Source organism: Mercenaria mercenaria, unplaced genomic scaffold (assembly GCF_021730395.1).
Source record: "Mercenaria mercenaria strain notata unplaced genomic scaffold, MADL_Memer_1 contig_2902, whole genome shotgun sequence".
Classification (NCBI taxonomy): Eukaryota; Metazoa; Mollusca; class Bivalvia; order Venerida; family Veneridae; genus Mercenaria; species Mercenaria mercenaria.
This window is the reverse complement of record NW_026460992.1, coordinates 26,808-50,689: the sequence shown is the minus strand read 5'-3', so window position 1 is coordinate 50,689 and position 23,882 is coordinate 26,808. Positions and strand designations below refer to the sequence as shown.

Below are 23,882 nucleotides of genomic sequence, written 5' to 3'. Positions count from 1 at the left end.
GATAAATATCTCAAAAACAAGCGCACGAGCCATTACATTTTTTATGTTCACAATACTATAGCCCATATATTTATTAACGATTGCAAATTTATTAAAAATGTTATTTTTCCACATACGTCATTTATGAAAAATTAGGTGAGGTCCAGATTTCAAATCAGTCTCGCAAAGAATGAAGCACAAATCTATTTTAAGTTGTAACTTTTTCTGAATACATTTTGAAAACAAATCAAAGTTGAATCAAATTTTACATTGTAGAAAAAAATTAAGCCGCTAAAGTTCATTTGTTCATTTAACTTAATACGCATATAATGAAGGTTTGTTTTTCTCATTGCTACGATCTTATAACTCTTGTGGGACATTAATCATCGCAAACTAACTTAAATACACTACGTCTTTGTACACTTACAATGACACTTTCCACGCCAATACTCATTTCTGCTAAAAACAGACAGTATCGACGTCACGTCAACATACATGTATTATTTTCACTGCTCAGAAAGAATACTTTCATATTCAATTGATATAACAGACGCTCCAGAATCGAAATGATATAATTGATCGACATAAACTTTACACACACACATACACACACACGCGCGCGCGAATATACACTCACACATCTGCACGCACTTGCATTATTTGATTTTTAGGCACGCTGAATAACTCACTTCAGGTCAATATTATGTATTCAACCAAATAATTTCTTTCATGAATATCCCAGCACTATCCTCCCTCCCGTCATGTTTGTTTTTGGTTTAACGCCGTTTTTCAACAGTATTTCAGTCATGATACGGCGGGCAGTTAACCTAAACAGTTTTCCTGGATTTTGTCCGCAAGTAACTGCCAACTTCCCCACGTGAATAAGAGGTAGAGGACTAATGATTTCAGGCACAATCAAATAGCCACGGAGAACATACGCCCCGCCCGAGGATTGAAGTCACGACCCCGCGATCCGTAGCCAAATGCTCTACATACTGAGTTAAGTGGGCGGGCTTCAAATGGTCATAATGATATCCAAGTGTACACTGTATTAGAAACCACTAAAAATATATATTCAAGAAAAATAGACTTACTATAGGAGAGATCGTGCTTGTATACAAATCCGTTGTATATTCTATTTTTAGAACTGATAAGACAAAGACCAAGTGGGCAGACGCCGAGCGTCATGCTTTTTTTTGTTAACATTGATGTTTTTCTAACGGCTTAAACTTTCTAAAAACACAAATGATATCAATAATTTTTTGATCAATGGAAAGGATATAAAATAAGCAATTTATTGATAACTTTTAATTTTTATTTCGAAATAAAATCGATTAATTATGAACTTAACTTTTCTAAAAGTTCTGAGCATCGCTACGCCGCTGTAAAAATCATATGTCATTTAAAACGGTTTTTTATTTTCAAAAGTTATTTGAATATATAAATAAGAAAATCGTAAGCATTTCAAAACTTTTTGAATTTTTAAAATCCATAGATGAACGAAAAAGTTATTAGAAATTAAAAATTCCGATCCCATACACAAACGATGTAAAATATTTGTCTTGCCCACCACCAGATAAACAGGTGTTGATGCGTGACGTCAGGGCGATCTCTCCTATTCAAGATTCATCTGTGTACTTATAAGGCTTTTCGTTAATTTCTCTTTAAATAAAAGATAACGCATTTCTTCCTTTACTTCAACCTTATGAATGCCAAACGTGTTAACATCAACATCTAAATTTTTAAGTTATACTGAACCTTTTTGAATTAATCGTCAAAAATGACTTTCGTCGGGTATTTTGTCATGGTATTTCTCCAAACTATTTTGAATTATCTATATATGCTTTATCTGTTGACAGAATTTTCTGAATATTCAAGATATCTTTGTTATTTCCTGAACACCAAAGTTTTTTCATGGGACATAATTTACTCAGGAATAATTCTTGTTTGGTCATTGACTAGCGAAGAAATGAATTGATGTCATTAGAGGTAAAATCTTACTACCACTCTTGCAAAAATGATTTATAACTTAAACCTGTTTCTCACAGAATAGAAATTCACGACAATACGAAATCATAAGAATTATGTATAACTTTCAACGATTGCAAAGTATACAAGCAGTTTTCATTGACCTTTGTTTATTACTTCAGGAAAGCCTCCGAAATATGAAGAAGTTTACAAAGAGAAAGCTGCACAACTGAAGGAACTAGGAAAGGTAAGTTAAAAAAGCTTAATTTGTGTTATCCGTAAATCTGTTTGTTCAGGTTTAACGTCTCATTAAATAATTTTTCAGTCATATAAAGGACGCTGACGTAGTGAGCAAAATGCCCAACTTTACAGTGCTGCCGCACGGGAATATCATGCCGTAGACACGTGATATAATATCCCACACAGTCATATACTGACATTGGGCTGACAAGTCCTAGCACTATCCATTTAATGTTGAGCGCCAAGCGAGGAAGCTACTAGTACCAATTTTACATCTTTAGTAGGACGCGGCCAGGCATCGAACCAACGACCTCTCGCACTCAAAACGGATGCTCTACTACTAGGCTACCGAGGCAGGTTATCCGAAATTGAGTTATCCTAATGATATATTTATATTGTATTTTAGTCTTTTGCCTGCTACGCATGAGTATTTTGTATATTTCCGTAAAGTGCAATGACCGTATAAGAATCTAATCCAATCAATATCAGTTTTGTGATGCTGTTCAGTCAACTACTGGAATGTATCTTTTACAAAAGCATATATATAGTTCCAGAGCTGTCCGTCAGTCTGTCTGTCTGCTACAAAGATTGTCCGCGCCGCGCAACTCGTCTGACACAACAAAGCGGATTTACACCAGGCTTTGCAACAGTAATTATTGTCAAGCCTAGCTGTGCATATCATTGACACGTTCCCGTTTATTGATTTACAGTGCAGTTGTGACCCTGGATTTGTTAGAATTTAGGATATTTTGACCATCTCTCTCCCTCCCGATTAATTTCCACCAAACCTTACATGAATAATCACGAACAAGCCTAAATGTGCATATTGTCATTATCTACATTTTGTTCCGATCAGTTAGCTCAGTGGGTACTGGGTAGAATAAAACAATCTACGGAATCAAGTTCAGTATCCAGATGAGACGATTGTTGTCATAACGTCTGAAAATATTCGTTTATGTATAGAAGTTTTCAACAAGTTGCGGAGAACAGACTTATTGTTCCTAGGCTAAAATTAAGAGGTTTTCTTCCGGGAGGCTGGAGAGGGGGTGATGGACCGTGGGACAGTAATGTAATTCACTGAAAATGTAAGATTGTATCATCAGAATAAGACGATTAGTTTAAATTTCAATAAAATATAAGATTTTATTATTGTTTTGTGTATAAGAATACATAAATACGCACTATAATGCAAAGTTTTGTCCATTCGAGAAGACAGATAACGAAATCGGGCTAAGCCTTAAGGGTGGAGGGTTGGGGGCATGTGTCATAAAATTTGACATCATTCTCATTTTAACACGTTCTGCTCATATAAAACATATAAACGAAATTTCAAAATACAGTGAATGTCAAAAAAGGTGATAGCTATCTAAGAATTATGACAGTTGTTTGAATATCTTTTTAAGTAAGTAATAACGTTTTACTCTAAAATATAGATGTTTTATTTCACACATTATCCATCATATACTTTCATTTCCTTTTGTTTCAATGAAAACTCGGATCTATCTATCAAACATAATACTTTCAAAATACACACGTTGTTCTTCCGGTAGAATAGACGAAATCAGAAGCGTGCTATTTTAGATATTATAACTACCAGATCTTATGAAATTATGTTGATCTATATGTTCAGTTAGCATTTATATATCAAACTATACAGGCGGAATATATGCCATTGTTGTTTTTATTTATGCTACCTTTTTAAAAAGCCGAAAGCGCTCTGGTTTATAGTTAAGGTTTTGACACTGTTTAATCATATATTTTCTCGTACTTTATAATTCTGTTTTTATTTTTCTTGTCTAGTGTGTTTGAAAGGCATTTCGTTGACATTTTTCTTTATTTTCTCACTTATGATACATATAGATCTGTTATATATATACCATGTGACAATTATTTTAAGCAGAACATTAAGAGAGAAAACCCTTTGACAATCTATTACAATCTTCATATTGATAAATTAATGTTTGTTGTTAAAATGGGATGAAAACGAAAGATTTTGAGATAATCTCTTATTAACAAATCACTAAAAGAATTATTAAACGTGGAGTCGTCAAAACGTCAGTTTTGGCTTTCAGCTATGTGGCGACGAATTACATCTTATTGACATGAATGAACCAGTAAGGCCATTTAATGACTTTCAACGATTTATTGCATATGTTACTAAATATGGTAACACATTATATTAGCAGCGAGAGGTCGATATTTATAGGTATTAGATTTGTATCGAGAAACATGCATGCGTTCTGCATCGGAAACATTCGACTTTAGGAGTGAAACATATGCAATAAAAGGGTTATGAAACAGGGCTGGTGTGCCTTTTAAGGCAATATTGGCATACTAGACCGGAATAGGCCCTCGGTCAAATACCTCTCTTAGTATGCCAATATAGCCTTAAGGCACACCAGCCCTGTATTCGAACCTCTATGTAATACTCCAGGTGCCACTCTGGGCAATAAACCAGCTACGAGCTGGTGCCTGCCTGAGTAAACTGATGAAGTAAGCGGCCGTTGTAACATTAAATTTTGACCCCGTTGAAAATTGACACCATGGGTCATTTTTCAACGGATTAATTATCAATTTTCAACGTTGAAAATTGACCCTTCCCGTTATTTAATGACCCAACTACGCGTAAAAATTTGACCCTCGTTGAAAAATGATCAACTATAGGCAGGTCATATTTCAACGTTGAAAACTGATCCCAATAATCTTACGCAATATGCCTTTTACCATACAGATGAAAGATTAATATTTCCGTATATTTTTCAGAACTTTTTAAGTACAAAACGTTCACTTATACATTCTAGCGCTCCACAAGCTAATAATACATTAGATACTGGTCAGAAATAGAAGTTAAAACCCAGCTACACATCTTTGGATGCTTATTAACGAACTGATCAACTAAGACATCCTTTGGCGTTTATTCCCCGGGTGAAATTAAGTCGAGTTCGATCACGTATAACGCTCTTACACTGAGAACCAGAACTGAAGTTTTACAACCTTGTTTACGGCGCATGTTTACAATATTGACGGGGGTAAACCAACATTTCTACAAAAGTAGTGTAACTTCTTCATTCAAATTATATCTTATTTGGTCATAAATTTATCTTATGGGTATTTCGCTACAATGTGTCTTTGGCATTGAAGTTGTACCTTCTCATTCCGCAATATTGTTCTCGCATTTGCAAATGATTTGAAACCAAGACATAACAGGCCCGGATCCAGAAATGTTTGACCGGGGGGGGGGGAGGGGTGAATCGCCATCGAAATACTTGGGGTGATGCCTTTGCCTACATTTGAGGAGATGAGATCCCTGGAAATTATTTTTTGAAAAACTGGTATTAAATGGTGACCTCATGTGCATTTATAGGTGGATGTACTCCTCTCATGTAAGGGGGGTCATGGGGCTCTCCCCATGGAAATTTTTGAAATACAGGCAGAAATGGTGGCCTCTGGTGCATTTAGTTTATTATATATAATAAGCAATATTTTATTAATCACGATTCATTTACATCATATACTTATATCAAAAAGGCATACAGGATTGAGTAGGAAGCTGAAAGCTTATTTGAAACTCTCTCCTTGTCTGGTGCATATTTAGGTCAAAATTTTGTGGTAATGGAGGGTTCTCCCCTCTGATTGGGGGTGGTCAGGGGGCTCTTTGCCTGGAAAATTTTGAAATACAGGTGTGAAATGGTGGCCTCTGGTCTAAGCTTAGAGAAAAATAAAATTCCTTTGCCGAAATAGTAGGGTGCCTCTTTGACGAGTAAAGGTCACTTCTCAGCCAAGTAGGGGGCATGGCCCCCCCCCCCCCTCGGCCCGGTCCTGGATCCGGACCTTCATAAATTAAAACACACAACTATTTTTTGTTGGCCTAAAAGAGTAACTGTGACGTATACATTGCGGCAATATCAAAGTATCGGTGTTTTTGTTTGAAGTTGTTCATGAAACGCGGAATGATCTTCTTAACGGGTACATGTCGATTTGTAGTAATTTATACACACCATATTAAACTATTAAATCATGCTGTCATTCTATTACTTAACAAAATTACAAAAGATTATATCTAAAAGCTATATCTGTACATTTTATAGATAAATTAAACAAGTAGATTATACAAAATCGTTAAATGAAAACCTTATTTTCGAACCTGGCATTAGGACGCATAAAGACCTACCTTTACAACGTAAAAAATACATCTCTTTGTGTTACAGAGATATCACTATAATTCACAGACATATCCCTTATAGATATCTTGTTACAATCGGAAAAGGTGCTCCCTGCGTGAAAGTCTCGATGTGTCCACACCCACCCACCTGTCGAAATCATTGTGTTACACTTTCGTTAACAGTTCCCTGTCAACAAATAGATGATCTCGCCTACCTCGGCAAAGTTGTCAGTTTGAGCCCGGGCTCGACCTTGTAATATTATTCTTAAAGAAGCTAACCAGCATGTCTGCGATAATTTCTGATTCTTTCCGGTGTGTTTCTCTACTACAAACAGACGATCTCCGACGTTTAACTTAAATTTAACTAACCGTTGAAAAATGACCCCATTACTGATCAACAATCAACAAGTGATCAGGTCTCAACGACTTTTTGATCAAATTTTAATGTTGAAATGTTGGCAGGGTCAATTCTCAACGTTGAGAAATGACCCATGGGGTCAATTTTCACCGGGTTAAAATTTAATGTTACACCGTAACCGTCTGGCCAAGGCTACATTATTTCAATATGGGAGTCTTTGATAATTTGTCATTGTTAAATATACACTTTATTTTGCATGTTACTGTAGCTTTTAGTTCCTGGACTGTCGGACAGACTTACAGCGGTGGAGCAATCGGTTACAGAGACAAGACATGTGGCGGATCAAACACACCAGCTTCAGCAAACAATGAGCCAACAAATGGAGAGACTTGAACAAAGTTTACAAGAAAGACAGGTTAGCACATATTTTAAGTTTAAAAAAGCCTTTGTTTCGGACATATGTATATAACGTTTAATAGAATATCACAGTAACGTTTTAATATGTCTACAGATGTACTGTTGTTTTCAAAATAGTGTTTCTTATTTTCTAAATGAAATACGTTTTACAATAATATTTAATATTAAGACATAAAAGTTAAAAACTATTTGCTTCAGACCTTTTGAATTTTATTCTTTTTTTTCAGTCTCAGTTCCAGTTAAGCGAAGGTAAACCTTATTATCTTGCATGTTTTTTTGTTTTGATCTGTTTGTTGTTTGTTGTTGTTTTATTCTTCATCTTGCTCTTGCGAAAGGGTGTAAGCTGTATAATTATGGTTTCATGGTGCTTTTATGTTAAAATTGGAAAAGCAGCGGTCTAAGTAGAGAATAAATACAAAATGTACATGGTTAAAACACCTCTTTCAATTAAATGAGGTAACAAAAAATGGATTCAATAACACTTTCTACCATTTAATAATTTTTCATTTCGTTGACATATAGACCTATATATGAGATAACAATTCCTGAAAACAGGACCAAAAAAAAAAAAAAAAAAAAAAAAAACAAACATGTATATTTTTTTTTAAAAAAGTATCATTTTGTATTCATGACAAAACATGTCACAGTCATATTATAACTGAAGATTTTTTGATCTTTCGTAAAGTTAACATACTCTTTAACATGTACTTAATTACAATTCTGTACCCAGAAATTATTTACAAGCTGTAGAATTAATTAATTTACGATGAGAAGATTCTTACGTTCGCGTGTAGAGATATAATAATGGAAAATGAATTCTTGCACATTGATGATTTTACCCATGTCGAGGTAACATTAAATTTTGACCCCGTTGAAATTTGACCCAATGGGTCATTTTTCAACGGATTACTGATCAATTTTCAATGTTGAAAATTGACCCTTCCCGTTATTTAATGACCCACCCACGCGTAAAAATTTGACCCTCGTTAAAAAGTGATCAACTATAGGCAGGTCATATTTCAACGCTGAAAACTGATACTAATAATCTTACGTAATATGCCTATTACCATACAGACGAAAAATTAAATTTTCTGTATTTTTTCGGAACTTTAAGTAATAAACGTTTAGTTATACATTCGAGCGTGTCACGAGCTAATAATACATACTTCATCGGCAATAACCCTGACTCTGCAGATACTGGTTAGAAATAGAAGTTTAAACCCAGTTACACATCTTTGGATGCTTATTAAAGCCCTGCTCACGTCCTACCCTTTTACCTTGAATTGTTACTGAAACAAGCATGAACATCCTGACTTTGAACAGCGACGCCTGTCAAAATAGAGTCTATTTTATATAAAATTCTATGTGAAATACCTGTGGATTTACATGCTAAAATTTGGCACGTGGCCGTTAATTGTTACCTATTGTAATCATGGGTTACATACACACACAAAATATGAATAGCCGCGGAGCAGGGCTTCAACGAACTGATCAACTACAGTCGGGTCATATTTCAATGTTAAATTCAAAACAGTGAGTCGGACAAAAAAGAAAGTATTTGTTGTCGTATTTAACAAGAGAAATTGCCTAGTGTAAGGTAAGACACTATATCAGTTTTTGGTGAGCAATTTGGCAAACTATTTGGAAAACATTTCTATAGTTAGGTCAAACGAAACATTCAAAGCCTTCTCAGAATTTTTCAGATTTTGAAGAAATTGTCGGATTGGGCACCTTTAATTCCATGCTTTCAGTAGAGCACTTTATGGATTTAAGCGTTTTGTGACATAGGCAATAGTTAATTGTAACCGGATAAGGGGGATAATATTACCGATAACCTAATTGTTGATTATGATGTTAGAGTCTGGCTGTATGATTTCCGCATAAAGTTTTGGAATGTGCGCAATACAATCCCATTTCACAGAGTGGTTTGACATGATCCACCCATAATATATTAGGCATTCGGATCTGTTGGTGTTTTTCTTTCGATCATTTAAAGGTGTTGTAATTTATATTTAGATCTCGTCGATAATTTACATAGGGGTCATTTTACAACGTTGAAAATTGACCTCCTGGGTCATTTCAACGTTACACCGCCATTACGTCACAAACCTATGAAAATCTTCATGTATTGAATAAAAGAATATCATATCCAATTGGGTTCTGTTACAATCCTGTTATATTAATCAGAGGGACTGCCGTGGCCAGGTGGTTAAGACCGTTGACATCAAATCACTTGCCCCTCATCGATGTTGGTTCGAGCTCATTCGGGACGTTCAATTCTTCTAGCTTGCTTACGGTTGGTCGGTTGTTCTACCCAGGTGCCCGCTCTTATTGTGAGAAGAAGACGAGAATTCGGCCTTTATGAGAACATACTCCATAAATGTCTAGCTGACACGGAACCCCAAGCTCAGAGGGGATGGGTCATGGGATCCGCACTCCCGACATACTCTTGATTTTACAGATACATGTATATGTTAAAACTCTTCAGTCACATTTAAAATGACACATCTCCAGATACCTTGAAGACAATGGACCCTAACTAGGCGCGTAGGAAGACTTCACCAAATAGGTGAGGGGTATGGTAACGTAAGCGTCCAGGGCAGAGCCCTGAAAGGGAGGCCCACCACCCCCCTGCACAAAAAAAATGGTTTGCAGAAAATTATTAAATATTTCATATTTCAAGCACTTATTGTTGATATTATCGATCAAAATTTTACAATTTATGGTAACTGAAGAAACCTTATAAACATATACAAAGTTAAAGCCATATAATTATAGGCCAATTTCAGATCATTATTTTAAAAATATGTAGACAAATCCTTGCACCCATTTTACATTCGTCAGAAATCTCAGTCTTTGTGTTTTCGTTTTTTCGGCAAAGGCCGCTGTGATTTTTACAAATGTTACAAATTTTATCAAACTTTATTCAATTTTAACAAATTTTAATAGTTTAAACTAATAGAAATGACCTCAAAAATAACTCTATTAAGGACCCAATCAAGAATATTACAAAATAAACATTTAAAGTTAGGCCAGCATTCTTTTATGTAGATAGATATTTTATTGAACAAAAGGTCATAACCCGTGAGTCCACATTGTATATAAACAGTGCATAGTATATTATGTTCAATGGTGGTACAATCATATAAAGCATATTAAAATTACATAAGTTGATAATACATTTGTAACTATAAAATTTCATTAACAGTGTACATGATGAGGCAAAGTAAGATAAAGCCTAAATGTGCCTAAACAAAATATGTCACGATACATAATTTAAAGCAAATTATACTTTCTAATATAAGATTAACAAGCATGTGTATAAATTTCACATACAATATGACATGTTCGTCTCTATTTATGTGTTAGACATATGGTAACATACAGCGCACTGTCCGGGACACCAGGTATGTGAAAGAGGTCACGATAAGAAAGTCTAGTAGTGCTGATATGCATTCATCATTTGATATTACAACCTGAACACCGCTAGAAAATAAACACAGCTCGAACTATGTAGCAATTATGATATGATAATAGCAGAATGTTAGTAAAAATATATAGAAACAACCGATTTTTGTTATAATATTTCCTGTAATATTTCATACAGCGCGATCGTAAATAGCTATTTTGTTTTTATCGTTAATAAATGTGAAATACTACGGGAATAAAATTCAGACTTTCAGAAGATATCAAACACAGAACAGAAAAAACTCTTTAATAACTAAAAACGGCAGCATTTAAAAAAAAACATATAGTAAACAATGTTGTCGAACAAAATTAATTTCTGTTAAATTACATATAACTACATTGCACTTATCGAACGAAGCATTATATTTTTTTATAAATTCAAGTAAATCTTTGTCTTAACTTTATTATGTTTTTTTTTTGTAATAAAAAGTATGGACAGTCCGTGGACATAGCAGTTGTTCCCTTGGATGTTTTGAGTGTAAGTCAGGAATGGAATCCGCGGATATCCTTGTGGATGAACACATAAGAAAATAACATGTAGTAAACAGTATTAAAACATTTTTGTAACATATATCTAACATTTTAATAACGTGTTTAAAATTTGGAGCTTTAGACAAATTTGATCGGAAAGTCACACTTAAAACATTACAAAAACAAATCAATTCTACCACCACCAATACGCAGATATGTTCTAAATCTAACACCCGGATTTAAGGCCCTACATCCAGTCTAGATCTAGGATAAAAATGTAAAAGCTTGGTAACATTAATAATTCAACGCTCTGAGTGAGGCTTGAACCTACATCGGTGTGTGGCAAGTGATTCGATGTAAGGCATGCTATTTTGCGCAGTTTTGAAAAGATGATGTTAGTGGTCTTGTTAGGAAAATATCAGCGACATAAATAGATACATTTTTCCTGAAGATAAACAGCAGAGCAATTGAGAAAACTAGAGCTATCACTAAAGGTGATGAGTGTACCCCCCGCATGCACTGACACAGTACATAGCAATTTGACGCACACAAAACTGCATAATTATGTGGACTGTATGTATATAGACTGTATGTAAACAGTACAGTAACAAAAAAAAAAACAAAGTCCCATAACTATGCAGAATATTTATCTAAAAGAACGTAACATGCACCATGCACAACTAGGGTTGGTACTGATCATTTGTGTGAAGTTTCATTAAATTGTTTGCAAGGGTTCTGAAGATTAGGCGCGCACAAGATTGCATATGCAGACTGTATGTACATAGTATGTTAACAAGAAACAAAGTCCCATAACTCTGCAATTTTTGTTGTTGAAAGAACCTAACATGCCCCATGCACAACTACTGTTGTTACTGATCACTTGTGTCAAGTTTCATTAAATTGTGTCAAGAGGATGAGGAGAGATGGTGCGAACAAGATTGTGTCTATGTATATAGTATAGTAACCAAAAAAAACAAAGTCACGTAACTCTGCAACTTTTTTTTCTGAAAGAACCTAACATGCCCCATGCACAACTACTGTTGTTACAGATCACTTGTGTGAAGTTTCATTAAATTGTGTCAAGGAGATGAGGAGACATGGTGCGCATAAGATTGTGTCTACGGACAGACGGACGGACGGACAGACAGACAGACAGACAGACAGACAACCTAAAACAAGTATACCCCCCTTACAACTTGTCGGTGGGTACAAAAACACTCTTGGAAATATCTGTGAAAATTTTACAACAGTCCGTTAAACGAGAAAAACATAATACGCTTATTACACATATATTTGCTTTCGGTTATATGTTATTTGTTAAGACATTAACTAAGCTTCTCTGACTGATCCTTGAAACTTAATGTCACATACGTATGGGTTTTATGAGGACTGTGAATACTTTATTTAAGTATTTTTCGTGTGAATGAGATGACCCTCTGTTTACATCGTTGGCAAGGCGGGAGAAATTCGTCTGATAAAACATTTTTTCGTGACAAATAAAATGTGAAATAAATAACTATAAATGCATGTGGTCATTCTAAACATAATTATAAGAGACTATATCTAAAAGCCATATCTGTAGATTCTATAAATGAATTAAAACCGTAGATTATACATATTCGTAAACATCCTAATCATGATATATAGAGAATATTAGGTTACTGTCTGATAAATTCAAATTTATTAGGCTAGTTGAAGAAAATATATAAGGCGAGGCTGGGCCGAGCCTTATATTTTTTCGTAGACGAGCCTAATAAATTAAAAATTTTCAGACAGTAATCTAATATTATATTTATCCTACCTGTTCAGAAAATTGGGGGAAAAGTCGTTGGAAAGAGCAACAGCGTGCAGACTTGACGTCATGTATGACGTTTACAAGTGCAATTCTATTTGTGGATAAAATTGAAAAATTGCAATAACTTTTTTGTTTCTGGATAAAAAAATTTGAAATTACCACTTATTTCCGATACAATGATAACGGTTTCTATGAAAAATTCGGAAAAAATGTGTTTTCAAAATTTCCGGCTAAAGTGCTGTAAAAGTGAAAAATAGCAATAACATTTTTGTTTCTTGATAAAAACCTATAATTTGACCACTCATTTTTGAAGTTTATGCATTTCCAATACAATGGTGACGGTTTCAATGCAAAATTTTGATAAAATATGTGATTTCAAAAGTTCCCGAAAAAGTGATATCTTGGCACTGACTAACGTCGATCGGGGTATTATCGGACAAAATTCGTAAAAATAATGTTTCACACGACTTACCATATACAAGACTCAGAAATCCTCTCTCACTTTACAGCTACATGTTGCTTTCCATTTCTCAAAAATAGATTGGTTGGTTTTACGTCATATGACTTGTTACGTAAACAATCAATTTGAGGTGCTCAAAAGGGGTATTATCGGTCATGCCGGGGTATTACCGGACACGTATTTATGACACATTTCATACACCATCAGTTTGATTTTGGCATATTCAGTAGGAAGTATTTTGTGGAGTAATGCATTTTAGTCAATATTCAATTCTATACGCATGAAATATAGATCTACTCTACAGTCTTTTCAATTTTAGCTAATCACAGTAATAGTATTCATAGGCGTAGCAAGGATTTTCTCGACAGGGATGCAAATACGAGACGAATAAGAGTAGGTGTAGGAAGGGTTTCTTTTTGGTCTGTGTCTCCACCAACCTTTAGCAATTGTAATTAAAGTTTCGCGAGCAACAAGCAGAAAATTTGGACTGTTGCAAAATTTATTATTAATGCGGCTAATATAGTCTCCCATTTATTCTAAACAAGTGTCCGAAAATACCCCTTGAAGGGCCTCCATGGAGACCAAAGCCTTTTTGTCATATAGAGTACAATGATACTTTGCATTTCTTTTTTATCAAACCGACTGTACATACTGGTGCCAAATCACAACTTGAGCACATCATTGTACATGTTTTCAAAGAAATATTCCAACAAATGTTATATCGGAATGTTACAATTTGTAACAGGAAGTGGATTTATTCTGCATACTAGATAAATATTTTCGTTTCAATTTATGATACCTTTTATCGATGTTGCTTCTATAGTCGTCTGAAATCAGGCGGCAAAAACTTTAAAAACACGTGACCGGGGTAATAATGCATTTTTATAATTATATCTTTTAGAATGACCGATATTCATTGGTTTGTCCGATAAAACCCTCGTGTCCGATAATACCCCGATCGACGTCAGCAAAGTTTATAAGGCAGGCCGATTTTGTTACCTGCGGCCTGGAGGCCGCAGGTATATTGGAATACAACAAGTAGTGTAGCACATGGGGACTGGGTGATTTCACGTGACTTTTTACCGATAAGCGATTGGCTTATCGCATTTATGGAACGCCATTTTCGCAATATAGTTGGCACTCTATATGATATATAGAGAAATGTTTGTGACCTGAATTTCTCATTCATTATTTCATATAATTTATTCAAACTTTCAGCAATGATCAATATTGATACTTAGTTGTGCATAAGGGTTTATGTGTTAATTTCATATTTCAATATAGTCAAGGAATGTGACCAGTTGAGCTAAAAGTTACGTTATACATGAAAGGGAAATATGGTGGGGTTTTTTTTGCTTAAAACAATTGCTTTCAGAATTAAGAAATACATATTTCATAGATCTATTTGTAAACCATGTAGAATGGAGTAATATTTCATACATTAAAGCGTAATGATATAATAATAAAAAAACAAATACGTTATTCACCCATAAGTTACTTTTTAGGCTGAGTGGTCACACATACATCCATAACAATTTCTGGTCTGTATAACTTCTGGCCGCAGGAAATCTTTCGACTTGTTCTATATCTTGTATGAGGGTAGGATAAAAAATATTTCGAACCTGGCAATATAGGACGCATAAAGACAAATCTTTTCAACGTAAAAAATAAATCTCTATATATTACAGAGATATCACTTAAAATATCTCGCTATTATAGGAAAAGGTGCTCCCTGTGCGGAAGTCTCGATGTGCCTATAACCAATCACCTGCCGAAAATCATTGTGTTAAACTTTCGTTAACAGTTCCCTGTCCAACATATAGATGATCTCGCCTTCCTCGGCAAAGTTTTCAGTTTAAGCCCGGCCTCGGCCTTGTGAAATTATTTTCAAAGAAGCTATCCAGCAAGCCTACGATAGTTTCTGGTACTTTCCAGTGTGTTTCTCTACTACAAACAGACGATCTCCGACGTTTTACTTAAATTTAGCTAACCGTTAAAAAATGACCCCATTACTGATCAAAATTTAACAACTGATCAGATCGAAACGACTTTTTGATCAAAATTTAATGTTAAAATGTTGGCAGGGTCAATTTTCAACGTTTAGAAATGACCCATGGTGACAAAATTTAATGTTACACCAGCATCTAATAAAACGCCCCTCTCCAATGCTAGATTACTATCGTACGGTTAATGAGTACAAGAGACTCATGCATTGGTTATATATTATTTATGTAAAACACGAAAAAAAATCAGGTACCTTACTAGATTTTCACCGTTCCTTACTGTAGTATAGTATAATTCTCGATTCAAAATTGGTTATTTAAGAAATAATTTATAGCAAAACACTACTTTTGCACGACGGACGGTTATACGTCGGACGTAATAATTATCTGTACCAAGCGTATAAAAAGTGTTAAATACTGTTTTGCTATGAATTAATTCGATTCTAATATGCCCTTAACCTAAAAAACGTATATAAAATGTAGTAGCGCTCTTTCTTGGTCGCCACATTGACGTCACCGCACCTTAAGAAGGAACCATACTATAACTTTTTTCAGAGCCCACGTTATTGACTGGTACCAACAAAACTGGAAGATATTTCTGATTTAGATATGTGTATATCTTTACGTTTAATGCATCAGTAACTTCGCTCAACATTAAAAATATCCATCCGTAATTTTTTTCACCAAGATTGAATATGTTTTACACTAAAACGTCCCGTTAACACAAAGTAAAAATAGAAGGTTTTACCGTGCCGTTTTGTGGCTATAAGAACGTTTAAAACATAACTACAGTAATATTTTTGACGCTGAAAAAAATGACGTGAAAGTGAAGATATGGCCCTTAAGGTTAAGCAAAAAAAAAAGTTTTTTTTTTGGTTACATGCAAAAAAATAGGGTAGGTAGCTAAGGTGACGCCAGTTTTTATTTACACAGTTACAATTAACTGTAATAGAGTTTTATTTATTACGTATAAGGCCTTGTCACATGCATGCGAGATTTCGTATTTTATATCCTGTTTATTTCTCCCGCCCGCTCGGAGCTGAATTGTTACCTTCTTACCAACTTCATTCAGTGGCTGGAGGACGTCAATGTTAAGAAATATGCACAGAGCTTATGTGCACATAATGGATCTAAATTTGACTTTCCAATAACCTAGAACGCCATCGTCTACTTACATGTTTCATAGAAGTCATCGCTAGAGTCGTTGACAGTATGGATGTATTCAAAAACGTTTCACCAAAGACATCACGCGCACTTGGAAATATTTACAATGAACTATTTGGTGAACAATTGAAAGACATGATGCAACGGCTGATGCAATCGCATTGGCTAAAATATTCCAAACCCTAAATATACTCCGCCCGCCCCCACAAATCTGTGCTAAACTTGTCAGTCCAGATAACATCGTCTGTTACGAAGGCAAAAGAAAAGATGAAATTCAGAGCAAACGTCAATTCTCCGCAAACACAACTAAGCGCTGGACAAAACAAGAAAATCCTCACAGATCAAATGGCTGGCAAAGTGTTACAGGGAGGTATATCAGTTGATATTCTGATGTTAGCATACAACAGAGACCAGGAAAAGAGTGTGAAGACACTATTGTTAGAAAAAAATAGACGGAATAGTACTGGTCACAAAAGGTCTATTATAGATACTTTAACGGAAGCGTGCAAAAAGAGATCTACAAATAACTGAACTCATCCTCAAGAAATATCCGAGTATATGGTATGTCTAGTATTTTGTACATCGTACATTTATAGACTAATTTTGAGGTCAATAATTTAGTTTCGCTGACCTGTGAAAATTGATACTGACTTGAAATTTAGTCTTAGGTCAATATCATTTTCTCGCAAGTCCGCAAAACTATATAATAACCGTGAAATAACTCTGTAACTACTAGTACTATAGAGTAATACATCGTATACCTAGTAATAAAGAAGCGATAAAAATCGTAAAATATGCGTCGAGAAATCCGTGCAGAACTACGCGCGCTATTATCAGAGTCTACATGTCTTTTTGACCAAACCAAGCACGTGCTCGCGATCGGCAAATTTGCTCTGAACAAATGTGTAATATTTTATGCTTTTGTAGACAAATTCGGTCATTTTTGTAAAAGTACTACATAAATATGGTACGCTTTATATTGTAAGTATATAAAATATGCTAACTATTTGCGTTGTTAAATAGGCTCAGGTCTATAACTCTCTTTTGCGGAAAATGTATTAGCAATAACTTTGTATATGTTAGAAAAGTTTCAAATAATACATGTTTATTATCTTGCATTACTTCGAACATGACCACGCAGATAAGGAGGTCACTGAAAGGAAATTTATACTAGTGTTTCTACTGATGTGATAATTATTCTTATCACTCTAAACGACTGCCATAGTCTCAGTATATCCTATTTAAATAGTACTTATCCTCACAGAAACATAATATTTCCGTATTTCGGGCCTGAACGGTAGATAATCGGATCTGGCAGTATGTTAACTAATAATAGTGTTACCGTCTGTGTGATTACACATTCCATAAAGCTACCACAATTACTAAATAATGGGATAACTAATGTAACTTTACGTTTATCTGAACGTTGCGTAACTTGTCAATTATTCTTCAAAAAAAAAAAATTGAAACGGTGACGTCCAAAAAAGCCCGTAAATTTGTTGACCTAGTATCAACGCATAACAGCTAATTACCTAAATATGACACCGCAGAACTTTCTAAATTTTGACTGTTATTCAGGAAACATAATAATGTAAAACATATTCAATTTTAATCAAAAAATTACGAATGGATATTTTCTTAATGCTGAGCGAAGCTATTTTTTGTGTGGAAAATTTAAGTAAAAAGAAAACTCGTTTTTTGGCTCTCATTTTCTTAAGCGAAAATGTAGAGCAATTCCGATTAAATCATCAATAAATAAAAATCTATTATAGTTAATTGTAACTCTGTAAATAAAACTTGCGACATCTTAGCTACCTACCCTATTTTTTAGCATGTTACTATAAACAAACTTTTTTTGCCTAATTTTAAGGGCCATATATTTACATCAGCGTCGAAAAATGTTACTGTAGTGATGCTTAAAATGTTCTTATAGCCACAAACGGCACGGTAAAAATTTCTATTTTTTGGCGAACGCCGTCTAAGAACGAATTCGTTACCTATGCCACGTGACTTCAGTTTGCAAATCAAACTACTTGATAACGCATTATAGATAATTTATCAAAATGGAAGATTTATGCAACACTCTGCCTGATTGGACGAGAGTGTCAATTTCTTTCACTCTGTTGATTGTGCTACGCTGAGTGAAATGTAGAAACGCCGTCGGGAACATTCGCTGAACTTAGTCATTTTTTGCTTAAAATATTAGCAGTAAAATAAAGAAAAGGTGCTTATAAAATATTTATTTTGGGTAAATAACTGAAAATAAAAACTTGTTTTGATAGAAAATGACAAAATCTGAATGTTTACGTCCGTCTGTACGTAGTTAAAGATGAAAGCTGTATTTCCGTACTTTTCCGTACAGAAAATGTCCGTGTTTTTCATTAACTTCAAATAATTGTAGAATGTTCCAAACACAAGATATTTTAATGAAATAACTTTTATAAATTAAATTCAAACATTGTCTAAACGGATATATAACTTGTATAATTTTACCGCCGACGGTTTCGTCGGAAGACTGTCTCAAAACGTATCAGTTTTTGTGAAAATATACATAGTATGTACATATATTAAATAGAGGGGTGGTCCTCGTCTGAGAAGCCATATCTTCATATCCTGATGTCCGATTTTAATAAATGATACCTTGTTGCAAAGGACAAGTCAGTACCTAGAGAAAAGAGGCCATGTAAGGTTCGAAACCGGTCGGCTAGGGGTCAAGGGCATAGATCAAATTCCGGTAATATTCTCAAAATATGAACTTGTCAGAGCAGTCAAAACGGTCCTGAAAACCCAAGCACTACCTTCACTGAATCCAATGACACCATTGGAGCAATCCTCACGGCTCCCCGGGTCGGGTCAACTTAGTCTTGGCCAGCACCCTACCGCGTATAACAAGTTTGATCATTCTTTGAGATTAGAGAGATGAATATTATCCTTTTTAATCGAAAACCACAGCTAAAAATGGGCACACCTGTCAAAAAAATGAAAACAAAATTTGCATGCTTATTTTTGCATGAAAACGACTTTCTACATCATTGACAACAGATTTGCGACCATTAACAGTACATCGACAAAAGTAATAATTTAGCTCCAATATGGGTTAGATGACACCTTTTTTTTTCTATAGACTTACATTATAACATGATAGCGTGTAAGGCGTTCCATAAATCGAAGCATGTATTAATATTTAATTACGTGCTTTACATGATCTATGTTCTACCACAAGATCAGACAAAAAACATGAATAGTTATACTTTATTTAAGTATTTTTCGTGTGAATGAGATGACCCCCCCACCCCCACTCCCCAACTCCCCTGTACATCATTTGCATGGCGGGAGAATTTCGGTTGATAAAATTTTAATTTCTGTTCACATGAAATGTAGCGAATTTGGTCAAAATGTATTATAAAGTACCGTAAATGCAGTAAAAAGTCTCAATTCGGAAAAAGATTACTTCTTGGGTGTGTTTACATGACTGACCAATCAGAACGCACTGACGCTATACACATACCTCATTCCCAGTATGTTCAATGAACCTTTTTGAACTGGTGGCCTCTGACCACATACTCTATTAATAAGAAAGAAAGCATTTTTATTATCTTCATTTAGTCTAGTAAAGTTATTGTAAAATTTTGTAAAATACGATATGCAAGAAAAAGTAATCTGTCAGAATGAAAATAAAAAGCTTATATGTATATGGCAAGCCTCGTTATTACCGCCTGATGCGTATTTCTATCCGATTCGTAAACACATGACAGAAAAATAATTCAATTTGTTTAGACATTATGTATACTTTTTATTATCTTTAAAATATAAGGTAATACTGTAAATTGATTTAAATACCAGAACGGAACAACTGTGAATAGAAGGACAATCTGCGTTTAGGTCGTAAAATAATAACATGACAATATTACTCAGTTCAAGTATACCTTCAATATGTTACTTATTACATCTTTTTATTTCTAAATTTGTGAGAAATTTTATAAATCTACAAATTAAGAAAATAAAATAAATGCCTGTATCTAGGGGTATTAGAAAATATTCGTTCAGTGTACTAACTATTTAAAACTTCTTCTACGTCATTTCGAGCTACAATGATTTACTTTCCAGAACGCTTAAGCCAAAGAGTTGTTGAGCAGTTGTTACAAAATACACAGTTTCAGAGTATGATACAAACTCGAGAAGTATCAATGACTCGAGCAGAGACTACAGATGAACACATGGAAAGTAATCCCAGGTCGCACAGATGTAACCAGATGAAATGTCCCTGCAGCTGTCATTTGCTTAATCTGAACGAGAAATGGAAGATGGAAAGAGGAGCCGAGAGAAGAAATAATAGATCTTGTAAATATGTGCTGTCAATAAACATAAATAAATAAAATAAAGGAAAACAAAATTTAAAACATAGAATAATGCCTGGATTCGGCGTACGGAAACGAAAATCTTTTTATGAATTAATGGCAACCAGTGAGTATCTTTTTAAAAATGGCACTGTTACTATCTTTATAAAGTTAAAATATGATATTAAAACATCTGATACATTAAATAGTTCAAAATAATGTCTTAAAATTAGCTTAAGATAGGCGGTTCACTTTAGTCATAGCCAAATATTTCAAAAATAAGCACACGGACAAATACATTTTATTTCATCATATTATAGGCCATATATATCTTTATTTATGACTGTGAGAAGTTTCATTAAGAAAAAATTAAACTCGCGAAAATGTTATAAAAGTTGCGATTTTCCCATAGACTCCCATTATGAAAACTTGCATGAGGTCGAAATTTTTTCATACAGTCTAGCAAAAAATCAAGCACACGACCCTATTTTATTTGCTGAATTTTCTTAGTGTATTCCGAATTTTTGAAAAATTAGTGTTTAATCATATTCTACGTATTAGAAAAAATGTCAATCGTAACGTGCAGAACTACCTTAAAGAATTTAACGTATATGTTTCGTAAATTCTTTTTGAACGACATAGCAAATATGCAGTTTTCACAAAATCTATGACTAGACTATTATTATCTTAGATAAACTAAAGTCCTATATGATATGCGTTCTATTCAAAATAAACCGTTAAATACTGATTAGTTGATTCTCACAATTCAAGTTCGTGAATACATTTTTAAAGTAACAAGATAATCTTTGAACATGCATATCATTTAAAATTGATTTTGTGATCACATGTAAATCGATATGTAAAATCAGTCTACATTTATCATGTGGATTTGTTACAGAGCGTTTCAGAACAATGCTATAAGTTTTAGAATTTTGTTGAATTTTAGACATTTGAAATTAGTTCACTCACATTTGAAATTAGTTCACACTTCCTCAAAACTATACCTGTAACTAGTAGTTTAACCGAGGAGTGATACAAGCTACTTGGAATCCCAAAATACTGTAAGAGTTATGTACTTTGTTTCAAAGTTTTCAGCGAGTTATTTCAGTGTGAGACATCTCTGTTATCAGTTATCTCCACTACAGAATATTCTTCACCCATACTGAGTAATCATAAATCAGGCAATTTCACTTTCTCTCTAATTTTAGATTCTGATCTGAAAACACCATCTGATTTCAAAAACGGCACCCATGATTTATATGACTATGATCATAAAACGCCGAACTCTGATCAAAGGAATGAATATGGTCGTGATATGTCATGTGTAAAAGAACAGGAATCAAACGATGAATTACACGAGGTACTTGGAGCTTGTGGGGGTGATCCAGGAGGTCCACCGAGCGACGATTCCTCCAGCGATGACAATAGTGATGATGGACGCAAAAACAAGGACTACAGGAGTGCACAAAATAAAGGAAACAAGAAAAAAGCATGGGTTATAGGTATGATTTTATGATACCCGACTAGCTTGGTGGAATTCTGACAAAAGAAAAAGCTTTATAGGCTGTGAGATCTCATTTAAGGAGTCAACTGCTTAAATTCCATGTTCATGAGTTTCCGAAAAAAGTAGTAATACATTACAATGCAACAAAACGTTTCAGTAAATGTTTAAGTCATTTAACTAACGTTAAGCGGGAAGTCTCAAAATGATTCAAAAGAGTAAATGTAGTCAAAATGATTACTTTCCGGATTTAGAAATATTTATTAATTAATGGATATCATGATACAAACAATTCTTTTCATTTATATATTAACTACCCTTCGTGTCCGGCGAGTTGTTAAAGCATTCGCTGTTGAATAACAACTATTTTCCAGAATAGCTATTTTAGTTCTGAATATATCTTCTCGCATCACTACAAAGGATACATAATTGATTACAATCAACAAAATTCCTAATTGGTCAGTTTATATTGTACTACAATTTTGTTGATAATGCATGTATTCACACGAAATTTCACATACGGACATTTGAAAAGGTACTGAAGCTAATTATTAATTTATCTTTTGCGACTCACGGCATTAGGCGTTTAACCAATATTGCATATTTTGCACGTGCAGGGCATGTGCACCAACATGCACGTGTTCATTCATACTTTTGGCATTACTGACGAAAGTCCTACTAGAACAAAAAACATATCATGGTAAAATTGACACAAGACTAACGCGATCGAGCTGTCAGAATGTTGTTAGCCGGGATATATTTACGACACGTGTATAATTATTTTTGCAGTTTCAAAAGAATTTTGATATAATTTGTTTGTAGCTGTTACTTTGATGGTTATTTCCATTTTTAATCCTATTTCCGTTTACAAGGACCTTCAGTCGTTGGTTTTCCCCCGTCTGCGCTCTATTGACGAAATTTAACCAAAGTAGAATTCATTGAAGTGAGCGATTTTGAATTCTGTTGTAAAATTCCGACAGCCCGGGCGCGTTGCTCTTGTGTCAAATTTATGATGATGTGTGTTTTTCAAGTAGTACTTTCGTCAGTAATGCCAAAAGCGTTCATTAACACGTGCATATTGTTACATATGTCATGTACGTGCAAAATATGCTATATTGGTCAAAACGCCTAATGCGGTTACTTTGGTCGTGAAATCAATAACTAGCTGCAGTACCTATTCAAATGTCGGTTTGTGAAATTTCGTGTGAATACATGCAGTATTTTAATTTAACAAAATAATAATAATATATAAACTGACCGATTAGGAATTTTGTTGAGTGTATATAGATATCCAGTATTTCATATTTTAATTAGATAGTTTTCGTTGAAGTGTCATTTGACTTTATTTCACTTTCCATATTAAACATACTTGTTGTGTAATAATATGTAGTCATTTTTGCGTACAGAAAACATTTTGCCATGCACTGATTTTAAAAATGATACCCACGCTCATTTTCAAGTTAAGTGAAATAAAACACTTGGCAAATCAGTGCCAACTTCCTATAACAGTGTAAATTTTCACGTGGATCGCACAGAGGAAACGAAATGAAGATTCAAAT

The 23,882-nt window shown here is 34.2% G+C and overlaps 1 protein-coding gene across 1 annotated transcript in view; it reads left to right on the top strand.

Annotated features, from left to right (window-relative positions):
• Positions 1 to 2,071: 2,071 nt before the first annotated feature.
• LOC123560536 (uncharacterized) overlaps positions 2,072 to 23,882 on the top strand; it is a 31,083-nt gene continuing 9,272 nt past the window's right edge. Inside the window, exons 1-5 of the mRNA XM_045352708.2 lie at positions 2,072 to 2,194; positions 6,976 to 7,122; positions 7,352 to 7,373; positions 20,593 to 20,826; positions 22,031 to 22,324. Coding sequence (XP_045208643.2) covers positions 7,075 to 7,122; positions 7,352 to 7,373; positions 20,593 to 20,826; positions 22,031 to 22,324 — 598 coding nt within the window. The 5' untranslated portion in view covers positions 2,072 to 2,194; positions 6,976 to 7,074. The remainder of the gene's footprint in view (positions 2,195 to 6,975; positions 7,123 to 7,351; positions 7,374 to 20,592; positions 20,827 to 22,030; positions 22,325 to 23,882) is intronic.